This window comes from Sminthopsis crassicaudata, chromosome 6 (assembly GCF_048593235.1).
Source record: "Sminthopsis crassicaudata isolate SCR6 chromosome 6, ASM4859323v1, whole genome shotgun sequence".
NCBI classification, from domain to species: Eukaryota; Metazoa; Chordata; class Mammalia; order Dasyuromorphia; family Dasyuridae; genus Sminthopsis; species Sminthopsis crassicaudata.
Window position 1 is genome coordinate 83,842,531 of NC_133622.1, and position 20,869 is coordinate 83,863,399.

The window sequence follows — 20,869 nt, forward strand, 5'->3', positions numbered from 1 at the left end:
AGTTTGTTGCAAAAATTTGTTTTATTCTATCTATTAGTACAGTCTTGGTTTATGGTTACATTTAAATGATTTTTTTTTAATAATTTTTTATTTTTTATTTTTTATTTTTATTTTTTAATATTTTTTAAAATAAATTCTTTGCAGTCTCAAAAAACATTTCCAAAGGTTCAGGTGAATATATATATATATATATATATATATATATATATATATATATATATATTTCCTGTGTTCTTTTATATTATGAACTGAACAACCATCCACAGCAAAGTCAATATACAAAGAATAAAAAAAGTTATTTATGTGAAACCTCTGAATTTCTATTTTGAACAAATTTTTACATGCATATTCAAAAATATGGTAACAAAAAGACCTGATTTATATCCCTTCTAAATAAAGATATATTGTAGAAGATATCTTTATCAATTATTAATATATCAGAACCACAGTCAATTTCCATGGCCTTGTACTTGAATTCATAGTTATTTATGAGCTACACAGTAAATATTGCAATATGCTAAGGCATCTTCTCAAGAAGTCTTTTGAAAATGATTTAACTCCCAGATTTCACTATTTTCTGGAAGAAATAAATCAAGATTACCTGAAGGCAAGTAATGCAAATTGTTTTAATAGCTCTTGGGGTTTATTATGTTGGCTTGTGAATGTCATAATTTCTTTGAGACAATCCTTCTCATAATAAAACAAATAACAGAATCTCTAAGTTAGAACAGGAGACCATTTAGTTAGGCCCCAAATTAAACAACAACAATAACAAAAGCCCATGGTTCACTATCCCACAATGGCCATCCAGTTTTTGTTTGAAGATAGCCATAGAAGTGGAACCTATTAACTGTTGAAGCAGCTTAAACTACTGTTAGATAGCTCTGTTTGTTAGAATGTTTTTCTCTGATATCAAACCTCGATTTTGCCTCTATAATTTATAACATAAATTCAGTTTATTGTTCACTCAGTTGTGAACTCTTTGTGGGCAAGAAGTGTTTGTTTTTGTTTCAGCTGTTATTTGAATGTCTAGCCCTCACAGTGTTTTGCCTATAGTGTTTAATAAATACTCTCTTAATCTATTTATTCATTCTTGTAGAATTGTTGGGGCTATTAAGAGTATATTGATTTGCCAGTATCCACAGTGAAATTTAAACACTGATTTTCCTGGATCCAAGGCTAAGATTATTTTATCTCCTTCCATCTTGTCTCTCAGATAGTATCTGAGACAATTACAAATGGTAAATGTAATTTGGTCACTAGATATGCTTCTTATCAGGATTTCATTATGAACTCCATAATTCTGTAATCTACAAAGTTTCCCCAGACCACAGTGTGGTGACAGATGCTATACTCTGTTCTGTGAGCAGTAATCTTCAAGCTATTGGTTTCATTCAAAATACATAAATAAAGTAAACAATGGTGACTTCTGGCTAATACAACCAACAAGAAGAATACTACATATTTTATCCAGTCCCCAATACCTCTCAAAAAATATATAATAATTATGTACTAAATGTAAAGGATGTAAATGTAGGTTATAAAGGCAATAATAATACAAGTGGGTTAAAAGAGGGAACTCAAATATGGTATTTTGGGAGCATGTATTCTATAAAGAATATCAAGAATGTAAAGAAGAAATAATTAAATATATACACACTTTGAATGAAAAAATAAAAATTAAAAATTAATTTCTGAATAGAATCGATGGGCTTGGAAGAAATTAATGAGAACAAGGTAAAGAAATCTTTTTTAGGAAAGTGTGCAATGCTGGAATACAGGAGCCACCTGACAGTGGCTGCTGGAAATCCAAGCCAAACCTGCAAAGAGGATCTCCTCTTGTGATAGGATGATACAAGGAGACTGAGAGGCTGTTGAGTTGTCTGACTTCTCTCCTCTTCCTCTGCCTCCAATTTATCTCATTCCCAGTGCGCAGCAACACTTGTGTCAACAAAGGCTGCCTTGCAACTCCTTCAGATGTTATGATCCACAGCTGTGGAGGCTTTTGGAGAATTGATCTGTCCCTTAACAGTGCAGAAAAAAAATTTAATCTGGGAAATAAAATAAATTAGAGGGTAAGAGAAAGGAATGGATTTTTAAAAAAAAATAATAAATTTTATTCTTTTTTGTTTTCAAAATATATGCAAAGCAAGTTTTCAAAATTCTCCCTTGAAAACCTTGGGTTCCAAATTTTTCTTCCTTCGTTTTCCATCCTGTTCCCCTAAACAGCAAGTAATATAATAATATGTGCAATTCTTTTAGACATATTTCCACATGTATCCTATTACACAGGAAAAATTAGATCAAAAAGGGGAAAATAAGAAAAAAATAAGGAAAAGAAAAAAACAAAAAAACAAAAACAAAAAAAACAAGCAACAACAAAAAAGGTAAAAAATCCTATGTTGTGATCCACACAGTCCCCACAGACCCCTCTCTGGGTTCAGATGGCTCTCTCCATCACATCTATTGTAATTGGCCTGAATTACCTCATTGAAAAGAGCTAAGTCCATCAGAGTTGATCATCTTGTTCCTGCTGTGTACAATTTGTCTTGATTCTACTCACTTCACTTAGCATCAGTTCATTTAAGTCTCTCTAGGCCTTTCTGAAATCATCCAACTGATCATTTCCAATAATAAGGAATGGATTTTTAATTAACTACTTAATTAATAAGGTAAAATGAAAGAGGAAAGAGAGAAATAATTAGTAATTAAATTTTTAAAATCAACAAAGTTTCAAAACTAGGGAAAAGGAAATAAACATTTATTAAACATCTACTACATGATAGGTACCATGCTAAATAGTTTATCTCATTTGATCCACTCAACAACCCTGGGAAAGAGGTCCATTTTACACTTGAGAAAAATGTGGGGGACTTGCCCCAATCAATAATAATAAGTGTCTCAGGTTGGTTTATGATACTAGTAAATATATATATGAAATAAAAATAAAAGTGTATTTTAACAACCTCATAAATTCACCAAATACTTTAAGTTTATCAAGTGGAATAATGATGGTGAATTACTTTAACTCATTTATCTTAATGTAGCCAACTTCAGTTCTCAGACTCAATCCTTCAGATACTCATCAAGATTCTGTTTATGATGTTGAGTTTGGGGGGGGGGGTGTTTTTTTTTTAGCTTTTATTTTGGTTTCAATATTGGTTTTTATTGGTTTAAATATTGAATAATCTTCAGCATAGAAGCAGTGGAAGAAAGTTAATTGACATCAGAGTAATCAATTTGAAAAAAAATAAATAAATAAGAAAAATCTACTTTGAAAAAAAAATAAATAAATAAGAAAAATCTACTTTAGTAAGACAATAATAAAGTCCCAAAATGGAGGGAAGAAAAATTCAATTGCTTATCAAAACAGCTTGAAAGTGAATGTATATGGCATGCTCTGTAAAATTGTGAATAAAAATTATGGTCACCTCCTCCCCTCCCTCTTTGCCATTAACACTAAAAAACCTTGGAGCTCTGACCACCCTTGTATACCATTGAGTCATAAACTCCAAGTGCTTTATCTCAATCCTTGCTAGGATAATTCCCTTTCCTTTTGAGTATTGCCCCTCACCTCACTGTCTTTTGTCCATGACCTTCCTATCTTGACCCCAATCCTGTCAGGATTAAGTTATGATTCTTTCTTGGAATTATGGCTTGTCCTTCCTCCCAGCGTCCTCACCCTGCTTATCTGCCTTTGTTAAATCCTAGTTAGCTAAAATTCTATATGTTTCCTGCCTTGGTTTATCTGGGCCCAGTGCTTTGCACAAGATTCCCATTCAGTCATCTAGCCTAACCTCTCCACATTAAAGATTTAAAACCTATATCTCTCTGCCTCAGTTTCTCTAGTATTACACTCTTGTAAAGACTTTGCAAAATAACCCATCCTCACTATCAGAAAAGATATAATATTTGTGGAAAGAAAAACACAAGGACTGGGTAAAAGAAACAAGGGACTTTCACAAGATAGTCCTGATTGCTATAAATCTTCCCAAGCACATGGCCAAATTAAAATCATTGAAGTACAAATTACAGCAATTCTAAGGTGTTAATATCCATCCACTTTAATTTGTTAATAAATATAGATTATTTATTGGCTCAAATTATTGTTTATATTATTATGTTTTATAAATATTTTTATATAAATTATTATTATAATTAGCTCAAATTATATCCCCAAATTATATTCATTTCAGTTTTATTTAATAATAAAGACCAGCACTTATGACAATTTCATCAAGTCCCAGAAAAGAATAATATGTTAGGATTGTGAGGTGAAATATTTTGTGATTTTTATTGTTGGGGTATGGAGGTTGAACCCCAACAATATATTGGGGTTTTGAGCCAGTGTCTTGCATCTCCAAATAAAGAGGTAAAAATTTTATCTCTCCATCGACTGCCAGCCTATGTTCCCAAAAAGCAGTTAGTGAAGAACTGGGGTAGCAATAGGTTCTTTTATGAAGAAATATAATCTCAGGGGTTGACATCTATAGCTTGGCCTTCTGATTGTATACACTGACTCTGGGGTCATGATAATTATTAACAAGAAAGGAATTCAACTAGGTTGAACAAGAGTCTACCTACTTAAGGATAATAAAAGGGCCTCCTAAGGACAACAAAAAGACAATTTAAGGACAAGATAATCCTATCAATGCTCCTTACTGCTTACCTCTGGGGGTAGCTTACCTTTTCCATGTTTTACAGTAATTCGGGCTCTTTCTGATTAAAGCTCCTCCCCAAGGCCCACCCCACTACTAAGGTTACTGAGTCTTATTCATCCCCATCATTGTTATTTGTCAATACTTAAAGCTAAATAAAACCTTTATTTTTTCTCTGGGCAAAATTTAGTGTGGTAGTATAAATATAAAAGAAAATTAAAATAATTATTTTATTCAGAAATATGCTTAGCCTAGTTTTTGTAAAAATGTCAAATTGGACATGGGAAGAAGAAGAAAAAAAAATAAAGATTTTGGGAAAAGGAAGAATTAAGTAAATTCCTAGTAAGTTCATTGGAATATTTATAATTGCCTTCTTTCAATTATATCATGAGACAATTAGTGGAAAAAATTCACAAATAATGACAATTTAGTTTTTTGTTTCTCAGTGCTTCTCTCCATCAATCCTGTTTCATATTGCAAGGGGTAATTTTTAATTAGTCTTCATTCCCACTATTAATCCATTTTCCCACTGGCATGGTATCAGTAGTGAAATGTCTTAATGAATTAATTTCTTTTCCATTTGTGATTTAGTGGTTGTCAGTTGTAGCTAATGTGCATTCAGTGAAGATTATTGTTTCTTGACCAAAAAATTTCTTTTTTACAAAATTTCTAAGGCTTCTTTCCTATTGCTGTCTTAGCTACCATATTAATTATATTCAGTATCCTATGGATACCTTCAATTATTTTTTTCTCCTTCAGGGAATTAGGCTTTTATTGAAACTGAACTGTTGAGTTTATAAGTTTATCTGGATTTGCTATTATCTCTCTTAGAAATGAAACTTGCCCTAATTCACAATCAAGTTTGTAATACAAATTGTATTTGAAGATCAGTTTCTGATGCACATCATGTAAAGTACTAAATTTTCAGGGCTGACTGAGACTTTCAAGGTTTGGGACAGGAAACTGGACCATGGCATTAGAGAGAATGGCCGAGGACATTTATGTGGTCCCCTAGGTTATGGCAAATGGGCTGAGGGGCGGAGACAGAGTTTGAGCTTTTGTTTTTACTATAGTCCAGCCCTTCCATAGTCTGAGGGACAGTGAACTGGCCGCCTATTTAAAAAGTTTGAGAACCATTGGACTAAGCCAATAAATTTCACAGGTCTAGTCCAAAAGGAAAATGTTAGCAAATATGATCAAAGATACCAAATCTATCATGAGATCAAAGGTAAAATGATCAGCAGATACAAATGATTATCTCATAATTTCAGGAAAATTTAAGAATAACAGCAATAGTGCACATTTCTATTATACTATAAAGTTTCTTAGTGATTTGCTTCATAAGAAATAAAAGCATGGTATATTTTAGCAATTTTTGGTATCAGGACCCTTTATATTCTTAAAAATTATTAAGGACTCCAAAAAGTTTTGTGTTTATGTCGGTTATATCTATTGAAAGTTAATATATTAAATTTTAAAATGTCATAGTATTAGCATAAGAATGGTTTTGTTGTTAGAAACCCTTTCCAGAACTCTCCAGAACATACTTTGAGAGGCCATTCTTCCATTTGGACGCAGTTCAGTTCCTTTCCTGATTCCCCATTTACAAAAGTTTCAGACTAGTTAAAGCTCCTGATTCTTGTATATGAAGTCCTAGACCCAACCACATCTCACTACATACTTCTCAGTCTAAGTCTAACCTTAGTTTCTCAATCTAACCTTAGTTTCCTCCATAAATTTTGTTTCCCTCAAGTTAGTCAAACTGAGACCTGTTAAAGACAGTTTTAAAAGGCCATTGCTTCTCATTGCATCCACAGCCATATTCAGCCATCCTGATTTAGATGGCTCTGGAGGCAGGTGATCTTGCACAGTCTTCCCTCATTTAAATTCAATTCACTTGCATGTCATACCATCACCTCCTTAATGTCATGATTTTCTTCAAGAATGACAGCAAACAAAAAAAAAAAAAAATGGAAACAGTAAATTGGAACAACAAATTAGGAAGATTAATAAAGCTGTTTCACAAGGAAACCCTTTATGATTAAAAAAGTCTAGGGGACTGTTGGTATTAATAATGTAAGATTTGCAAAGTACTTTGTATTTGTTATTTCCTTTGACCCTTACAACAATAATCCTCCAAAGTAGGTGCTATTATTATTCCCATTTTACAGATGAGAAGAAATGAAGGATCATGGAGATTAAGCGATTTGCTCTTAATCCAACCTTTATAAAGTCTCTGAGTAAGGATTTGAACCCAGCTCTTTCTAACTCCAAATCCAGCATCATATTCACTGCACCACCTAGCTGCCTAACTTTTAAAGTTTAAGATAAGTCAAATGGAACAAGAAGGAATTTTTTCTGCTAATTTATTTTTAGAAATTCGGTCCACTTTGTAATGGAGTTACTTATAATAAACTTTGCCCTTTGACTAGGAGATGGGTTCAAGCCTGCTGGGACTGCAAAATGCATAGGAAGTGATGAGTACAAATCTAAAGCATGGTTTAAGAAAGAATACATGATGCTTACTTATTGAGGTTGGGAAAGAGGACCCCAAAAGTTTGGGGTCATAGACTGGAATCACAAAGTGTCTCAAGATAATTTGCAGGCTTGAACCCATCTCCTAGACAAAGGGCAAAGTTTATTGTAAGTAACTCCATTACAAAGTGGACCGAATTTCTAAAAAGAAATTAGCAGAAAAAAGAAATTAGCAAGAAGCCACGTTTTTCCAGCTTTTAATCATTGATATGCCTCAGAGGTAGGAAGGAGAAGTGATCTCCAGAATTTGGGTTCTTCTCACTGAGGAGATTACCAGTCAGCAATGATTTGAGGAGTGGTCTATTTACTATTGTCTCTGGAGTTTGATCTATGGGAGTTTCCTGAGGCCAGAAGCTATTTGACTGAGGAGTGGTACTCAGACAGTTTGGCCTGGGAGTTTCCTGAGGCAGACTCCAAAACCAGAAGATTTAGAATAGAAACCCCTCTAAAATCAGGGGGTCACAAAATCATATTTCATCATACTCAGAAGACACGACTTTTTTTACTTCACTAATCTATTGACTATATGACCTCAGAGAAATGAGGCTCCCTGAAGATGTCTTCATGTACAAAATCACAATAATAATATTTGTCCTAAATTCCTCATAGATTAGGGACCAATAACAATGAGACATTGAAAGCAGTTTTAAAACTGAGAGATATAATGCATATATTTTGAATTGTTCAAATGTTTAAATTCTCTTTTTGGTACATAAGGAAGAGAGTTGTCATGTATTAGAGAAGACTTACAAATTAGAGTACAATTAGGATATTGATACAAGCACACCCCACTCCCTCAAATCTGCTTTTATATCCACAGAATGTTAGAAGGTGAGTTAATGAATGTAAAGCATTTTACAAACCTTCGAGCATTATTGAAATGTCAGTTATTAGCAACAGCAACAATAGCAGCAGCTTCCAGGCTGGTGATAATTTAATTCTGTGAACCTTCTGCTGCCTTCTTATTTAGCTCAAGCAATCTCTAAATGGCAACATAGAGTTTTCTTGGTGAACCAACTTGGAGGATTGGGAGGTAGAGGGATGGATTCAAATATACTTTCCATTAATAACACTTTCTTAAGTTTAAACAATCAACAAAACTATTATCTTGTATGCACTGAGTTGTATGGATTGTTGATTTCTAAAGTGAAAATTCTAACACTGAAAATTTAACACTCAAGCTGGTTGGAGATGTCTGTAGTCAAAAAGAGTCAGAAGAGGTCAGAAAAGGAAGGTGACTTATATATGTAATATATAATGTTTGAGGCTTAAGAAAAGTTTGGAGTGAATGATGATTATTGAATCTTTGAGAAAGAATCATTTATTTTTCCATTACTTAATGATCATTAACTAGTCTGGTGATAAAATTACCACATTTCATCTAAATGTTTCTTTGAACCTTACTCTACATTATATCTATATCTATCTATATGTTTATGTGTATTATATGTAATATATACATATATGTATATGTATATCACATATGTAGATATATGTATATCAAAGTTTAACAATTAGTGATCAATTAAAATTTATGCTTCATTGTGCTCTAGTAGGAAAATCACTGGACTGAGAGTTAAGGAAAAATGGGTTCCAATGCTGACTTGTAATTGACAACAGAACTATAATTTTAAATAAATCAATTGACAACTGTGCCTCATTTTCTTGCTGTGTTAAAAAAATTAGTTGACAAGGACCTTTCTTGTCCTAATTTCATGTGATTCCAGACAATCTCTAAAGTTCCTCTCAGCTCTAACAATTTAAATTCTGTTTTAATAAAGTTTTTTTTTTTTATTTTTTAAGAAAAACAAAAATACCTTTAGATCTAAGGAAAACCTCAAAGACCATCTAGTCAAACACTCTTGTTTTTACAAACAAATCTCTGAGTGATTTGTCCAAAGTCATACAAGTAGCAAGTATTTCAACTGAGATTAAGGGATTTTAGATAAAGAGCCTCTAGGGACCTCAAGACTCTCAAGTCCAAATCCTCCATTCTGCATTTGGAGAACCTGAAGCACAGGGAGGTTAAGTAACTTACTCAACAGCTACATAGCTAGTGTCTCAGGTGGAATTTGAATTCCAATCCAGACCTCTCTGACTAGTCCTTATTGCCAAGTTTATATTCTCTGATTTCCCAGAGAGGGATTTTTCCATGGTATCACTAGCTTAGTTGTGTGCTGTATTTTCTCTGTGTACATGTATGTCTGTGTCTGTGTTTTAGCCAAAACTCTGAGGAAGTATTTGGCTCTTTCTGGTCTGCATTCATGATTGCACAGATTTTATTCATTTTGAAAAACAACTTTTTGTTTGTCCCCATACAGGCTCCCTTTTCACTCTTTTCTTCATATCATTACCATAAATCATAAATGAATACTAAATGTAAACATTTTTCTCCATTTTTTCAATATCTATTCCTTTTTTAATAGATTGCAATCTGGCTTTTATTCTCACCACTCTCACAAAACTGAGTTCCTGTTTCTTTGCAATTCTACTTTCACATTTTCTATCAAAAATTATTCAAAACACTGCCTGACTTTCTCCATAAAAGCTGTTATAGGCCTGTGTCCGCTTCCTACTGCATTTCATGTACATAAATTTAAAGTTAGAAGTTGGCTTAAAATCTTTGAGTCCAAGTCTCTCATTTTTCAGATGAAAAACCAAGGCCCATAAAAATTAAATAAATTACCCAAGGTCAAAAAGATCATAAGGAACAATAGCCAAATTCAAACATAGGTCCTCGGTTCTAAGTCTGTTGAACCAAAAAAGATCCTGTAAATTCCTCATGAGAATGTGGATTTAGCCACCTCACACACTAGATCAAAGTGAAAAGCAGTAATCTTGCCTATTTCTGTTCTTCTGCTTTCTTGAGCATCACACATGTAAGGTGCTTTTATAGATAAGATCAGTTATTGTTTTCTGAAAATACTAGCCCTGGAAGGTACCCTTAAATCCTATATAAATTCTGTGCCTCAGTTCCTTGGCACTAAGTGCTTTGGACCATAGTCCCATTCCATCAGCTAGTTTATTAAATTCTCCATTTGAAATTTAAACTAGTCTCAAATTTGCCTCAAATTCCCTGGCATTATAAGTCCAACACTTTTTCCTTTGCAAAATGTTTCCTGCCTTAGAATTTTTAAAGTCCCATCTATAAAATGAACCCCACAAATTAAGCTAACAAGTGTTTTTTAGATGCATAAAATAAAATCCAAAGGATTACAAAGGATTGTATTAAGATATAATTTTTGAAATCTCATTTTAAAATGTTCACAAACCCCAAGTTGAGAATTCTTTCACTAGAGAAAATAATGACAACCAACAAGAACATGACATTGAGATTGGGGGTGCTGAGGAAAGGGGAAGGAATAAATATTTGCTTGTTGGGAGGAGCAACATGGCTTGGTAGCTAAGAATTTCTGGTCTTGAATAATCAGAAAATAATAGGTTTGAAATCCTGCTTCAGATACATATTGGCTGAGTGACCCCTTGATGTCATTTTTCATGTCATCATCAAACATCAAAACATCAAAATTTTCAGAGTTCATGCTCAGATGCATTGATAAAAAGATTCTTCATAGGGAATTCTCTAAGACTTACCTAAGATAACACAGCTAGTAAATATGTAACATCAGATGTGAATTTAGATCTTTATGATTTTAGTCTACTTTATCTAGGCTGACTGCCTCTACTTCCCCAAATACCTTTTATTATTTCTTTATCCTGTCTTCACTTAGATCTTCTCTTCTAGTTTTCTACTCTTAAAATGGTTATACATTCTCATAGCTTCAGCTGTAATCATTAATGCATATAATTCTCATGGTGCTATTTCTTCTGACTTCCTCTGTATCAACAAGACATACTCTATATTTCTCAGCATGGCACTCAAAATCTTATTTTCAGTTCTCTACTTCTCTGATTTTATATCCCATTACTTTCTCACACAAGATCTGCAGTCTATCAAGGCTGGTCTTATTGTCTCTACAAAGATGCTTTCCTTTATATTTGCTCCTGCAGATTCCTACCATATGGAATGCTCTACCAGGGGTTCTCAAACTACAGCCCGCAGGCCACATGCTGCCTGCTTTTATGCAGCCTGCCAGGTAATGGCAAATGGGCTGAGGGGTGGAGACAGAGTGTGAGTTTTTGTTTTTACTATAGTCCGGCCCTCCCATAGTCTGAGGGACAGTGAACTGGCCCCCTATTTAAAAAGTCTGAGGACCACTGCACCTCATATATACTATGTGCTTCTGGCAATCATAGCCATCCTCCAGGGCTTAGCTAAAACCCCACTTCCTCCAAAAATGATGCATTTTTCTTACACACATTCAGCTCATGCTCTTTTCTGAAATCATGAACATGTCTCAGAATGGAGAATGATCTCAAAATGCTATTGAATACAAACCAAACCAGAATTAAAATATTCTCTGAAATATGGTGGACAAATAGACATTGAGTTTATGCTCTAAGATTCCTGTGAGGAGGAACCAATAACTTCACTAGAAAGACCTTCTGCTACTTATTCTTGGCGGAGAATTAATTGAGTGGAACGTGAGTTTTCTTTCCTTTACTTCACACCTGAATTTTATTCTTTATGACTTTCCTCTAACATCTTAGTCCTCCTCCCTGGGACTAAACAGAAGTCCAATTTCCTTCTACAACCTTTCAGATAGTTATAAATAACTATTATAATTCCCCAAGTCCTAAGTTTTCTATGTGCCATACAATCCCTCTTAACTTTAAATGATTCTTAGTTGGCAAGCTCTGTAGGGTTTTCCAAACAGCATGTTTGGATGCTTCTTCATATTCCCCAGAATATCAATGAACCTTCTAAAATGTAATGTCCAAAACTGACCACAATGCTATAGGGCTGAAGTCTGACAGAGTACAAATGACTATTACCTTCCTCTTCCAGCAGACCATGCTTCTCTTAATGTAGGCTGTTTATATTCACTTTCTTGGTTGTCACAACCAAACTCTTCATTTGCCCACTAAATCCCCAAATAGTTGGGGGTTTTTTGTTTTTTGTTTTTTCCAGAAGAAATGTCAACTAGTCACACCTTCTCAGTCTTATAATAGTGAAATTCGTTGGTTTTTCCCCCTTACTCTAAGAATAAGATTTCATTTATCTCTTTTAGATTTATCTTATTAGATCTGGCCCATCATTTTAACTTTTCATAATTGTAACGTGCTCTCCTGGCAGTTACTATTACTAGTCTGTCCTAGACCCACCAGAGTACCTTTGACCACTGTCCTTTGCAGTGTGAACTCTACCGGGCTCGCCTCCTCTGAGGCCTTCAAAGGTCTCTGGCCACGATCTCTTGAATCTATAGTTTAATAACCGGTAGCGCACTCAAGAACAGCTACGTGTAATCTTAAAAGCCTTTATTATACCTACTCACATAATGCCCTAACTGATGCCCTGACTTGTTGGTTCCCTAGTGAACACCTGGTCAGAAGACCCATGTGTTCACTCCCAAAATCCTTACCTCTTTTGGCTATCCATCTTGGCTTGGCCACCCAGGCTAGGGAGCCAGGGTGAAGAATGCCAGGTTAAAGAGAGCAATTGCTGCCTGCAGTGGGCTTACATAGGGCCTGTGAGGTCACACACACAGCCAATCAGCGAGAGAGTCACCCATTGCAAAGCTATCTCAAAATGGACAGGATCCCACCTACAAGGCAGTCCTAATATCCACAGAAATTACTTCCGGGCTTCAATGATGCGCTGTGGCGCAGCCCATTTCAAGGGCCCTTACACATAATAACTATTGTCTACCATTTGTATGACATCTTATAATGTGTAAAAATAATATTGAAAGTAAAAATAAGCAGTTAAGCATCTATCATTTCATATTAATATTCCATCATTTCATGGGTTCAAACCATATTTTTCCATTTTGATAATTCACTCCTTAAGATCTTCCATACAGTCACTCATTCTTTCATTCACTCAAGCATTTATTAAGAAGCATATCAATGATTATACTGATATGCTTAATATTCTTTGCTGTGTACTAGAAATACAAAGAAAAAATGAAACATAGTCCTTGAGAACAAAGATCTTACATCACATTCTAAAGGGTAAAGTCCTTGATTTTGACTAGTAAATTTTGACTTTTTCAATCCCAATTTCTTTTGTAGTTCTCAATGTTTTGTGAGTTATGGATGTTTTATTATAACATTTATTGTCTTGATTCTATCAATCTCTAGTTACTGATATAGTCCAATTCTTAAGACATTTTTATGGTTTATAGGGACAATAGGACAGAAATTTTGAAGTAGCAATTGTTCAGAAAAACACAAGTCATATGGCCCACCTATCATACTATTCAGTTAGCAGATAAATGGCTTTTAACTTAAAATGAAACATAAAAGCACTTAATTGTTTTGTCTAGTAACATTGAGAATTCAACTTATGATTATTCTGTCTTCATTCTTAAGACCTTTTTGCCTTTCTGTGTCACTAAGATATCTTAATATATATAATCAGAACAAATTTGAACTAATATGTTGAATACATTAAAAAGGATAGAATATTATCTACATATATTGGCTTATCTTTAAATTATGTGGAATTGATTTATAAACCTTTTTCTGGTAGTCTTAATAAAAGCTAAATATACTGCAAAAAGATTATTATATATATATGTATGTTATATACGCAATATGTACATATATTTCAGCTAATATATCTCAAAAGATTGAGAACGAAAAATCTTTTCTCATCAATTTTTGTACTTTTGTAATTTGGCAAACATTGATATTTTTAAAAAATTCTCATGTTTTAACAAAGAAAACCTCAGTATGCCTGCTTGACTTTAGGAGAGGGAAAAAAAAAGTATATATATATGCATATATATATATATATATATATATACACACACATATATATGTATGTATGCATATTTTATTTCCCATGCTCTTTTATGCATTACAATAAAATCTAGCTGTGATATTCAAAAATGCCTAAAAGATTATGTATTTTTTTTTAAGTCACAAAAGATAACATAAGCTTTTGGGCAATAGAGAAATCAATTCCTTCCCGCTAAGTGCCATTATTACCAAGATGCAAAAACAAAATAAAACAAAAAACTTTTTCTTAAAGAATAATGTTTCCTAAAAGATCCCCTCTCCCTGGTCTCCAGAAGCAATCAAGGACACCAGAAGAGCTATAACTAATGTAAGTAAGTCCAGGTAAAGTGTATTTAGTTTTCAATTACTATTCATATTTACTGTGAGACAAAGACTGTGTGTGTGCTTGGAGGTTGGATAGAGGAAGGTACAATTTTATCTTCTTTATATATTGCTGCATATGCTAAGATACTTTTCCATGGGATAATAGGGTAAAGTTAATCAGATAGGAATCTTGAAGTTTTCAATCTAACAAGATTCACTAATTTGTTTGTTCCCAAATCCTTCATGGTTTTCAGCAGGAAGACACCTGTCTTATGGAAGGACTGGAGATGAAATACTATTTGAGTCCACAAAATGCATTTTTTACTATTCCATGATTTGTACAGGTAGAGATAAAGTCACAGATTTTTTATCTAATGTGGAAGAAGCATGCTACAGTGGGCTGTATTTAGAGGCAGGATAGATTTTAATTCCTGTATTGAATATTTAAGTTGCTTTAATTTCTTTGGGCCTCAGTTTCCTTATATATAAAATGAGTATTAGACTAATTGGTATCTCAAGTCTCTTCTTGCTCTCAAACTACATGCCAATGAACCTAAGATCCATGATCAGCAATTTTTCTGCAATTTACAGCCTTGGGGAGTTTCTTGATGCTCTGTGGGCTTAATTAATTTACCTAGAATCACAAATGTCAGAGGCAGGACTTGAACCTATGGCCTCTGGACTCCTCAACCACCGTGCCTCTGATGTAGATATGCCATGATGTGGACAGCGTGTGGATTTGTTGTTTTGTTTTTTCTCTATAGGATTTAATTGAAGACCTGAAGGAGAATCTTTCTGGGCATTTTAAGGATGTTATGGTTGGTCTGATGTATCCACCACCATCTTATGATGCTCATGAGCTCTGGCATGCCATGAAGGTACTTCTCCAATCTCTAAAACCCTGGGAACTACTCTAAGATATTGTTTGCCTATAATCGCATTTATTTCTCTTGCTCTCTGACATTTAACAGGAACCCTCAAATGTTATAAAGGCCATTTCTAAATGAGCCCTAATGAGAAATAAGAAATGCATTATGCAATATGATTTATGTTTGTTGTCATATTAAGGAGGGCAGAGGTAATATTCTGCTCTTAAAAATAGTTGGTAATCACTTTAGCACATCAAGTACAAATAGTAAACAGAATCAAAGATGAAATGTTTATGCCATATTGTCTATTTATTTTGAAAAGACCTAAGTTTCTCCTATGCTTTCCCATGCATCTGAATTTCCATTTTGAAAAAGTAAGTGGTTTTTTTTCCCATAAAGAAAGCCATTTTTAAAAAAATAAGATAATTATAGATCTTATTAAGTGTTTTTTCTTTCTGTGCATTCCTTCTTATTTTTAAAGGCTATAGTGAAATACCGCTAGGACTTCTGAAATCTTTCCAAAATTAGTTGGCAGAAGAGACTATTACAATCTGTGAACAGAGGGCATGTGAAGCAACTACCAGTTGGTAGTTATCACTGAGGGCCAAAATAAACATCATTAAAATCTTCTCTACACTTAGAAGTATTTTATGTTTTATTAAAATACATGTCAATTCTATCTACCTCAGGAATTTGGCTAAGACCTATAAAATACATCTGGTATCAAATTTTTGCCAGTTAATTCAAATTTAACCATTGATTTATATTATTCTTATGAATATATTTATATTATTTTTATTAACCACTATTCCAATTAACCAATCAATAAACATTTATTAAAAACCTACTATATGTCAGGCAATGACACATAGCTCTTGAGATTACAAAAAAGAAACGGCAAAAAAACAGCCCCTACCCTCTGTGGAATGGAATCTGAGAAACATAACAAGTATTGCTAAAAATTAGAAAGGTAATGAATGGAAGTTAGATTGATAATCTGGGTTCTAATCTCTACTATCTGGTCCCTATTTTTTAAATAATCTGCATGAAATAAAATATTTTCACACAATAATAAAACCTCAGATATTCCTATAGTTATATTTAGAAAATACTGTCAAAAATTCTTAAAACTAAGAGGGGGCTAATACAGAACTATTCATAATAGTAGGTACCCAAAATCAGACCCATAAATTTTATAGGGAAGAAATCATCACATTTTGAAAATTTTAAAGTCTACATGAATGTTATCATAATCATCCTTACTATTTTAATTACTCTCATAGATTGATCACAATGAATTAGGGGCAAAGATTTTTTTTTTACACCCAGCCCCCAAGATTTTAGTTATTGTTCTTAGTAATTTAAGAAAAGGAGTTCATATACTGAAATTTCAACTGCAAAGATGTAAAACTTTTTATACAATATATTGCTATTTAAATTCATTTTATTTTAAGACAATCTGTCTAGCCCCAGTGATAACATGGAAAGGAAATAACTGACCTGAGCCTTTTATATTAAGATTTAGCAGACCACAGAAGAAGATAAAGATTATGTTTTTTTCCAAAGGATTAAATCCTGCACTTGGCCTAAGGAGCATTATTCCATTTCCTTTGATCTACACACCTGCAGAGGGCTTAGCCTAGAATTATCCTATCTCAATTGCTCCCTGGAATCAAAATACCAGCACTATCAAATCCTAGTTTTAGTAACTGTTACCTACTGTTCTATTGTAGGTTGGTGCTTTAGAGTGAAAGGACTAAGTTTGAATTCCCTCTTTCCTTCTTACTACTTACTTGATCTTAACCAAGTTACTCTAGAGCTCAATTTGCTCAAATGTTAAAAAAAAAAAAAAAAAAAAAAAAAAAAAGGAAGGAGTTAGCTACATCAAAGCTTCTTAAACTGTGTCACTATCCCATATGGGTTCATATAACTAAATGTGGGGGTTGTGAAGTTATGATTTATTATTGGCAAATATTTGATTTGTTTACCTATTTTATATACCTATGTGATATGAAAAGAGATCACAAATGGAAAAAATTCAAGAAGCCCTGAACTAGATGAGAGGTTGTCAGATATACAGCCCATCACACTTTAGTATGCAGTCCAAACAAGATTAAAATATAATTAGGAAACATGTAATACAACAAATAAAAATGCAATGAGATAATATCAGATTTTCAAACTAAATCAATATATGCCTACAAGAATCTTTATACATGGGTTAGTGATACCCATTTCTATGTGAGTTGGATGCCACTGGGCTAGATCATGCTGCTACTTACCACTCTGAGTTCTACAATTCTATAGGGTTTTGTTTTTGTTTTTGTTTTTTCTGACCCAGTAGATTTTTCTTTTTCAGCTTGGTTATCTGAGAAATAGTAATTTTCCAAGTGAGAAGGAAAGAGAAAAAAAATACCTGAAAAACTCAAATGTCTGCATCTTCACAGTCAATCAACAAGCCTTTTCTAAAGAATCAGTGCCAGTCATTGTGATAGGTCTGAGCAAGGAGGAAATAGTATATTTTCTGAATTCTTACAGTAATCATTGAATCATTGATAAAATAATCTGGCCTCTATCAAAGTCAGAATAGGATATAAACTCATTAAGCTCATGGTAAAGTACTTAAACTGGAATCAGAAAGTACTTAGTTTAAATCCTGTCTTAGACATTTACTAGCTAAGTGACCTGGGGTAAAAAAAAAAAAAAAAAAACTATTTAGGACTCAATTACTCATCCATCAAATAAAGAGATTGGGTTTAAGTACCTTCCAACTCTCAATGTTTGATCCTATGAGTATTTTATTTTCATTGAATATTTTATTTTCAATATATTTTATTTCAATATCAATAAAATATATCTTATTGACTATATTTGTTTGTTTTATTTGTTTTACTTATTTTTTTTTAAGTTTCCTTTGAATACTCTGCACTGGTATGGTTGACTTTCATAGACAGCTAGAAAAACTGAATAAATCCTTGTAGAATTGAATTAAATTGAATTGAATCCACCTATGGCCAAAGAAATACACATAATCCTTAGAAGTCACCCGACATTGGGTCAGAAGCTACTTAGTCTCTCTCTAGGAGTTGATTCCCATAATTCCACCCTTACAAATCAAATTTACTCAGCTACTAGTATTGATTTACCTTTATTTCCACACTGCAAATGTCCCATCTCAATGAACTCAGCATGCCTCTTCCAGGCTCAGTCAAAAAGAATTATTGTAATATAGCTGGGGTGATAAACATTTGTCATTCAATTTTATGTAACTATCTCCTTATTTAAATACCTTCTGAACTATTAATCTTCAGTATGTGTCTTTCTCTATTTTGTATTTTTTTTTCTTCTAGGAGCAGGCACAGAAGAGAATTGCCTCATTGATATATTAGCATCAAGAACAAATGGAGAAATTTTCCAAATGAAAGAAGCATACTATTTGCGTAATGTTTTATATTCATAAATACATATATATAGAGATATAGATATAGATATAGATATAGATATAGATATAGATATAGATATATACAAACACACACACATAATTACATATGCATGTTAAACTTTTTTTTTTTTTTTGCACATAAAGCAAATAGAAACTCCAGTTTAGATGAAGCCAGTATGCATGTACTAAGTACCTACTATGTGCTAAATACTTGGAAAATTGCAAGGAAAATATGCTGTGACTTTTAAATGTCCTTGAAAGCAGCCTCTCAATCAATACTGTCTGGTGATGACACAAATCTGACTTAATTCCATGGAGAAGAAGGTTAAACAAAAAAAATTCTCTAGGAGTAGTTAGTAATTCATAGGCAAATTCTTCCCAAGTCAGGAAACTTACCTGGCACTTTCTAACATCTCAAGGCAGTTTTTTTTCTTGGGAGACAGGGTAGTATAGTAGATTCAGAGGTAATTGATTGACCAGCATTCAAAAATTTGTGACAATGGGCAAGTCACTTTACCTTTTAGGTTTTATTTTAGTCAAAGTAGAGAGGCAGACTAGATAACATCTAAGATCCCTTCAACTATATATAATTCTATTGTTTTATCAGCATATGTTCACAGGCTACCCAAAGGGTAAATAAATGCTTTCTGCATAGACAAAATAGATCGTAATTTAGCAATTTACCTAATGAATTCTACAATGATCAACAATCAATAACATAATTCATATCAATGAATTATATGTCAATTCATATGAAATCAGAGCTTTTCATTTTTATATATTGAATAATTATCAGTACAATTGTATCAACTCATTATTTTATTTTATATAGTAATAATCTATATATCACCCCAATTCAGTTAAGATAAAATTTTCTACAAACTTTCAATATAAATATGAATATGCTTGAATGCTATTGAACCTGCTCTATCATCCTTGATATGAAATTGAATATCAAGGGACATTCAAGAAACAATCATTAAATAATCATTGTGTATATAAATTACAAATGTTTAATATACACATGTATATATGCATATACACATATATACATTCAAGCAAAAGACATATGTATGGATCCATCTTTATGTATGCATATGCATATATGTGCATAGGATTTTCCCAGTAAAATTTGTAGGAGGCACCATCACTCAGAAAATTTAAAATAAAACAAACCATTTCAAGTATTTGCCAGGAGGTGGTCTGGGAAGCAATTGCTTCTGTTTCCTTATATCTCAAAAATCTGAATTCCTTTTAAGTCTGAAATAAGTCATTATTAAAAAGCTGCCAGCAGTATTTATCAGTGCTTGTGAAAAGATTATAAGTGAGCAAGAAAAGCCAACTGGTTGTTTCTTTGCTGAGATCCTTAATGATTACTTCTGAGGAGAAGGTGTTAAAAGACAGATAAATGTCAACAGTCAGAATATATTTCCTGAGCTTTGAACCTACTGTTTCTAGAGAATTATCACTAGAGTATTCCAAGCACATCATATGTGGAGGCCTGTAATAAATCATTCTTTTTAACACTGGCTTTTTCTTCCCCAGAATACAATAGTGACCTTCAGCAAGACATTTACTCAGAGACTTCTGGACACTTCAGAGACACACTTATGAATCTGGTTCAGGTACTGTAATTCCTAAGCCAAACATGAAATACACTGCTCAAAAACATAAGTACAGGTCAAAATATATTCATAATTATACTTGGAAGCAATAATTTATAATCTGTTATACAACACAATTACTTTCAGAAGAATTGTTTGATATAGAGAATAAAATTATTCTCCCAAAAGGTTAAGAGATCTGAAATCAAAACTCCATATAGATCTTATTTGGAATTGTAAAGACTTTTAAAAAATTAATAGTTTTATGGAAAATTTAAACTAAACATTGATACAAACAACTATAGTTTGTAGGTGGTACAATGGATAGGGTTCTAGGACTAGAATTAAGATCTGGATTTAAATTTGCTCTAGAATACTTATTAACTGTACAATTTTGTCAAGTTTCTTAACCCCACCTCAGCTTCTTCATTTGTTAATAAAAAAGTAAGGATAATAATAAATACCTTCCCAGAGTTATTGTATTCCCAGACAATATTTGTAAAATGCTTTTCAAGCCTCAAAGCACGATGTCAATGGCAGCAATTATTGTAGCTGCTTTTAAATTTTTTCATTTATAATCATTTCCTTCAA

The 20,869-nt window shown here is 32.9% G+C and overlaps 1 protein-coding gene across 1 annotated transcript in view; it reads left to right on the forward strand.

The window, feature by feature from the left end:
• The window catches only part of ANXA10 (annexin A10), a 99,643-nt gene that overhangs the window by 45,513 nt on the left and 33,261 nt on the right, over positions 1–20,869 (forward strand). The window contains exons 4-6 of the mRNA XM_074272533.1: positions 15,128–15,241; positions 18,582–18,672; positions 20,220–20,299. Coding sequence (XP_074128634.1) covers positions 15,128–15,241; positions 18,582–18,672; positions 20,220–20,299 — 285 coding nt within the window. The remainder of the gene's footprint in view (positions 1–15,127; positions 15,242–18,581; positions 18,673–20,219; positions 20,300–20,869) is intronic.